Here is a 6,324-nt window from a genome sequence, read left to right as displayed (position 1 = left end):
CCAAACTTTCCACCGCGTTGCCCAGGGGAGATCGCCTTTGATGTCGCCGATCCTGGCGCCTACAAACAACCTCAGTTGTCTGACTGTTCACCCCGCTGACTAATCGTGACAGACTGTTTATCCACGCAATTAGCAAGGCAGACAGTTCTCAGAACAGGTGGCTTCAGGCACAAAGAACCAAACATTGCATCCACTCCTAACCCACGTTTCGGGCTTTTCCCCCCATCTTTTTTTTTATATATTTTCTCGGGGGTCACTTCAGATTTGCTCTCGTCCGCCTTTACTTTTTTTTTCTCCCTGGGGGGAGGGAGGAAGGGGGGGACTTGGAAAGTGACGGCTGTCTTCTCTTTTCACTTAATTAGCTGCATGTTTACAATGAGATTAGAGCCCCGCAGCTATCACTAACCCATCACAGCGAGTGGCCCATCTGATTAAAGCCTCATTTATTTCAAACCATCATTTCCTGCTATTGGCACTGCCAACAACCAATCCGCTCAGCAGAACTGCAGCACCTCCCGGACAGAAGTCTCTGATTGGCGGAAAGTTTCGCCCCCCTTGTAAAGTTTTGCAACCTTTACTACAGTCCCATGCCACTCTGACCCTTTAGTTGTGGAAGTTGCTTAGTTTGGTAAAGGATCACTTTCTCCAGAGTCAAAACTGTTGTTTTTTTTTCATGCCTTTTTATTGTTCCTCATGATGTCTTCGCCACAAGGTTTAACACTGAAGGATAACAGCGTCTCTGACCCGGAGCTCCAAAGGGCTGCGGAAACTGCTTTGAGCGAACACAAAGTGCCAGTGTCTAGCCTCCCGTTCAGTGTCGAAGCGCTGATGTCCGATCGGAAGCCGCACCGAGGCATCTTCCCTCCGTTGGACGGGGCAGGCGGCAGCACATCGCAGAAGCTCCCCACCAAATCGGTGGCCAGGGAGTCGCAAAGTCCCATCGAGTCGCCCTGCCCACTGGAAGGCTTTATAAAAACTTACGACGGCTCGCCAGTGAAATCCGAAAATTGCAAGGAAGAAGAGTGTGTGCCGTGGGTGAAAAATTCCGGTTACTCCCCTCCTCCAAACAGTGAGTTTGCTTCTAATAATTTTCTTTGCCCGATCTACGCCGTCAGTCCATTAATGTCAATTGTAAGTGTTTTTGAAATGTGTTGACGCTTTATAAATCAGGGGTAGGAGACCTTCAGTTCCATACTCGAGGTGAGGGCTACTATCACTGACATTGCGATCCAGCACATTGGAAACTGGCGCCAGAGTTGCTCGTGTCCTTGTAGTGATTTTCTCTGACTTGGGGATCCGACGTTTCAAATGTTCCAGGCTGCTGTCTGGAGTAACTAAAGTTGTTGACAGTCAAATCAGCTTTTGCAGGGTAGATAATGAATTGAGATGTACTCCTTGCGTCGGCAGTGCTATGAAAAGCAAGTCGCCGCTGGTTTAACACTGGTTTGGTGGGAAACCTATCAACTTTGGCAAAATCGTAGTACATATGTAATAAAGCGAGCCCGCAGTTCAGTTCTATAGTTGCTCGGTTAAAAAGAAATCTCTTCAGTGCTTTTCTACGAAATATTTCAATGAACATTGCGGGTCCAAAGTATTGAAGGATAATTGTTACTGTTGATATTATTTGTTTAAATGAAGCATGCTATCCGTTTTATAAACTCCACTGTGGATATAAGGTACTGATCAGTCCTTCATTCGTTTTTACTAGGACATTTGAGCCCCACTTCTTGCACTCTGAGAAAGCACAAAACCAACAGGAAACCCAGGACGCCTTTCACCACCTCGCAGCTCCTGGCTCTGGAGCGCAAATTCCGGCAGAAACAGTACCTGTCCATCGCCGAGAGAGCAGAGTTCTCCAGCTCCCTCAACCTCACAGAAACCCAGGTTAAAATCTGGTTTCAAAATCGCAGGGCCAAAGCAAAGAGACTGCAAGAGGCCGAACTGGAAAAGTTCAAAATGGCAGCGAAGCCCATGCTAGCCCCGGGGTTGAGCCTGACTTTTCCTATGAATTCCCCAATGCACGGAGCTTCACTTTATGGACACACTTATCCATTCCACAGACCTGTGCTCCCAGTCCCCCCTGTAGGACTTTATGCCACTCCTATCGGATACAGCATGTACCATTTATCTTGAAAAAAAAACAATCATAGAAGACTCAAAATTTTCAAATATATTTGAAACGATGCCAGCGCTTTTAACATTGTTTTGATCGCTGTCCCTTTGAAAGGGATGTTATGTACTATTTTATATATATGGAGATTTATTATTTCTTATACCTTATATTTGTGAATAAATTAAAGTAATTGTTGAATATTACGTGAAACTGGTCCATTTAGTTTTCATTATTGAATTGCTGGCACCGAAAACAAACATAAGTGCATATGAAAATAAACACACGGGAACAGTGCATTACAAACGTATCTATCGAAAGCTGATTGCTGTTTAATATACTTACCTAACTGGATTGGAGACAATTATTCAGGTGAATCATCTGGGCAATTTAGCTCGTTGGAACATTAAGAGAAATGTTTACTATTTTGTACAGAAGAGCAGTTTAGCAATCGAGTTTACTAAATATTTAACGTCTTTTCTAACCTCATTCTAGTGCTTTCTTCAAAATACATGACAGACTTCATGTGTCATTTTCCTTGCGTGACCAGCTAAAGCAATAATATATATTAGCTGTTGTCACGTTGAACATGCCATTTCCCCTCCTTGACATCCATGTTTTATGATGATATAGTGCAGGGTTTACATTTCAAAGTTGCCTTGATTCAAATGTGAATCGAATCTGGCTAGATTAATGAAACAGATAGTTAACAACATAATGAAAACCTGATGAGATCACATCTTGGATACTGTTCCATATCCTATGTAAGTGGACAAGCATGGTACTCTTGAACTTGTGATTTCAACCTCTACACCATTTTTCACCGTTTGTCTTGAATACAACGTTAGATTATAGCTAGCCAAAGTAAATACACACTCGAAAAGAAAATCATTTTACATCCATCCCATTCTACATGTGCTGTAATGTCAGGTGTGTAAACTGTGCATTTGAAAATATCGAACAGATCCCAGTCCTCTCTGCCAAATGACACTTCTTCCACCCACAGTTCAACACTAATAAAACTTTTTATTTCTCATTAGTTCATTAATCACACAAACGTGGGATGATTTTGTAGCATTTTTCATTATGCTGGTCAAATTTAAAACAGTGCAAATCCAAACAATCAATGCATCCAGTCTATTGGAATACCCAGGCCATTCTTTTGGAGTTTACAACGCATTATTACAAGCAATTGTATTTTTTATGGTGACTATCAGTACAATTTATATGCTGGAACAAAACACAATGAAATTAATGCCAAATGGCACATTACTCTTGACTTTGTATTTTTTTTTCCAGAGTTATTGTAAAGTTGAGGTACGCCCCCGAACATAAGAATATTTTTACGTTAATTTTGACGTTTAGCTAATTAAGTTAACTTGCAATGTGGACAGTTTAACAAACAAGTAGAAATATCTACACAAACATTATTGAAAATATGGCCATGCCTGATTTGGAGAACAATAATCATATCAATAATGCATTAATGTGGTTAGAAAAGTTTCTGAGTCAACTTCATCTTAAAAATAGTTTTATAAAGACTGGTAATAGAAGTAAAGCAGCAGTGTTTTTGTGATAATTATAATTATTGAAACATCAAAGCTCTTTGATGGTAAACTAATAAGAAAATATGTTTTGCAAAGTGATATAAACAACACCCGGTGCCATCTGTCAGTCCAGTGGATTACCTTTGAAGTCACACCTCATAATTTAGAAAATTGAGAAAATAATTTTAGTTTGCACAGGGAGCGTGGAATTGCATGAGAAAAGGAATGCTATTATTTTATTCAAGCTGATTGCTTTGGCTCCACTGTGGCTGTAGCTGGGGGCAAAGTAGAGCCCCATACAGACATACTTTATTAGGTTGCTGTAACTCTTGAAAGGCCTTTTTATGCTTTCTTTGATTTTGTCTATTGCTTTAAAAGGGCTCTACTCTGTAATTACTGTGTAATATGAAAAGCATTATTTTAACTTTGCACTATTCCACAGGCAACACACCAATTAAAAATGCTTAATTACTGGGACTGAACAAATACAAGGAAAGAGAATTCTGGTTTAAACCCAGTTTTCACGGGTGGACGCACTAATTAATACAGTGTCTGCCACTCCTGTGGATTTTTAATATTAAAAGACGATAGGGCGGAAGGTATTTCGAGGCAAACTCCTGCCGAAGTTTTTTTTTACATGATTTGGTTCATGCTGGTGGAACTCTCCTCGAGCCCTGTGTTTAAGCGTCTCTTTTGATGTAGCAGTTCTATTTAAGAATGTGTTCGCGGTTATCAATCATGCCAGTCGCCTCTTTAAAGACTGCCTTAATCTGATTTAATTGCTCATCTAGCGCCGGTCCCCCCGCAGGCTAGAGCCGCCTTGCTCAATTACACCCAAATGCCAAGCAATCAATAAATAAGTAATGACAACAAGTTTGAGGATTAGTTGGCTCTGAGGAATCGAACTGGAAAAGATTACAAGGGGTGGGGGGCGGGGAGAAGTCACGTTAGCGACACTTTTAATGATTAAACATACACCATCTCAAAGACAGTGAGGCTGTTGACAACCTTTGCAAGTCGTTTTGGGTTAACCAGCCCTGCATTGTCTTGTTTCATAGTTACACTGTCACAAAAGCATTACAATACAGCAACACAGTTTATCCCACCTTCACTCATAAACGCAGTGCAATACAGCAACACAGTTTATCCCACCTTCACTCATTTGCACATAGCTAAATTACAATCTCTTGGCAAACTATTTAGCAATGCGCCAGGCTTTTCTGCATTTATGACACACTGTACCGAGATCTTAGCAACATGCTTCCCAAGAGAGCCGCGATTCCACAGATTTAAATGAAATGTGCATTAATATCTTTTCGCCGAAATACCACCGAGACTAAACAATGACAAAGATTCAATCATACGAAACAATGTCCTTTCAGATGTTTGGTTGTGTGGGATCGTCTCAGAGAAGAGGGCTTGAACTTTTAATAGGAGCAGATTCATCATCATTCCCCTCTCAGATACATTAATTTAGTGGCGTTTTCATTTCTAACAAATATATTTTCCAGCTGAGATGAGCTTGTCTAGTAAAACCGAATCTCATTAAAGCTTGATGTTTTTGTTTCTGTCTTCTTGAAACCTCTCGGTGTATTACCAGGAAACAGTATTGCGCTCAGAAATGTCAGTCGGTATCAATCACGCAATGCAACCCTATACTCTACTGGTTTGTTTACCGTAAGATCTGTTAATCAGTGCTTGATTACTTAATTCATGAGACATAGCTTGAGAAATAATGATTGAATTATACTGATTTTGCAATGCAGATTTCACATTGAAGCTCTCTGGCGCCGGATGTCCTTCATAACATTTGAAGGGAGTTCCCCACTGATATTTTTCTTAATTACCCTCGTCACCTTGCTTCCTGTTTTATACATAGCTCCCATAATAACACTCTGGTATAATATCCGTGACACAAGATACTATTTAGCTAACTATTTGAGCGGTCTTTCTCCGCATTTTAATTATCAACATTCTATTAATGCCATAGTCGAACCGAGTAATATTATAGTGTCTGCTCTTTACAATGTACAGAAAGAACTTTCAAAGTTCACTTATTTTCAGGCCCCGTTATTAAGAACCTATGATCATTTCATAGCTCAGCAATTGTTGTTTTCTGTATTTGCCGGATTTAAAACAAATTCTGGGTTGGAGTTCAAAGCTTCTCTGCCTCATCCTCTCCCCCAAGCAAGAAGTGCAATAATTTATAATTAGTGTTTCATAGCGTACTTCCGAACACTTGCATCGCTTTCGAAGCCAAACCCAAAAGGGGGAAATGCAGGCTCTGGCGTAAATTTTCTTTCTCTCTCTGAACTGGTTCTTTAACAAGTGAAAACCCCGTGGTACCATCAGTTAAGACTAAGTGCAGCAACACTCGAAAACACTTCGAGACAAACTGCGAGAAGGATTTTCTTTCTCTCCCTCGTCCGTATCAGAGAGATCCCTGGTGATGACTTCTGTGAAAAATTGTGGTCCTACTGCCAGCTCTTGCTGGTTCATCCCTCAGCCTCCAATTTCGCTCCACAGGTCGCACTTCTCCATGAAAGCTATTGGGCACCACCAGAGAACAGGTCGATTTGATAATACGTCTCGTTTTTGCTATTAAATACCCCGCATACACATGAATGTTCAAGCCACCGCCTTGAAGTTTAAGGTTCGAAGTTAAGA

At 40.8% G+C, this 6,324-nt stretch overlaps 1 protein-coding gene across 1 annotated transcript; it reads left to right on the top strand.

The window, feature by feature from the left end:
• The first annotated feature begins 422 nt into the window (after positions 1 to 422).
• On the top strand, positions 423 to 2,323 carry msx2b (muscle segment homeobox 2b). The gene is made up of 2 exons (XM_043704175.1): positions 423 to 1,069; positions 1,709 to 2,323. Exons 1-2 carry the CDS (start codon positions 694 to 696, stop codon positions 2,131 to 2,133), a joined length of 801 nt encoding a protein of 266 aa, XP_043560110.1. The 5' UTR covers positions 423 to 693; the 3' UTR covers positions 2,134 to 2,323.
• Positions 2,324 to 6,324: the final 4,001 nt, after the last annotated feature.

Source organism: Chiloscyllium plagiosum, chromosome 14 (assembly GCF_004010195.1).
Source record: "Chiloscyllium plagiosum isolate BGI_BamShark_2017 chromosome 14, ASM401019v2, whole genome shotgun sequence".
Classification (NCBI taxonomy): domain Eukaryota; kingdom Metazoa; phylum Chordata; class Chondrichthyes; order Orectolobiformes; family Hemiscylliidae; genus Chiloscyllium; species Chiloscyllium plagiosum.
Note: the sequence above shows the minus strand (reverse complement) of the source record. Positions and strands in the feature narration are given on the sequence as shown.

What these genes read in the sequence shown, in the direction of transcription:
- msx2b (XM_043704175.1), top strand. Translation starts at nt 694, where the DNA reads ATGATGTCTTCGCCACAAGGTTTAACACTGAAGGATAACAGCGTCTCT. An exon ending in TTACTCCCCTCCTCCAAACA is followed by an intron (nt 1,070 to 1,708) that starts GTGAGTTTGCTT and finishes CGTTTTTACTAG; the next exon opens with GACATTTGAGCCCCACTTCT.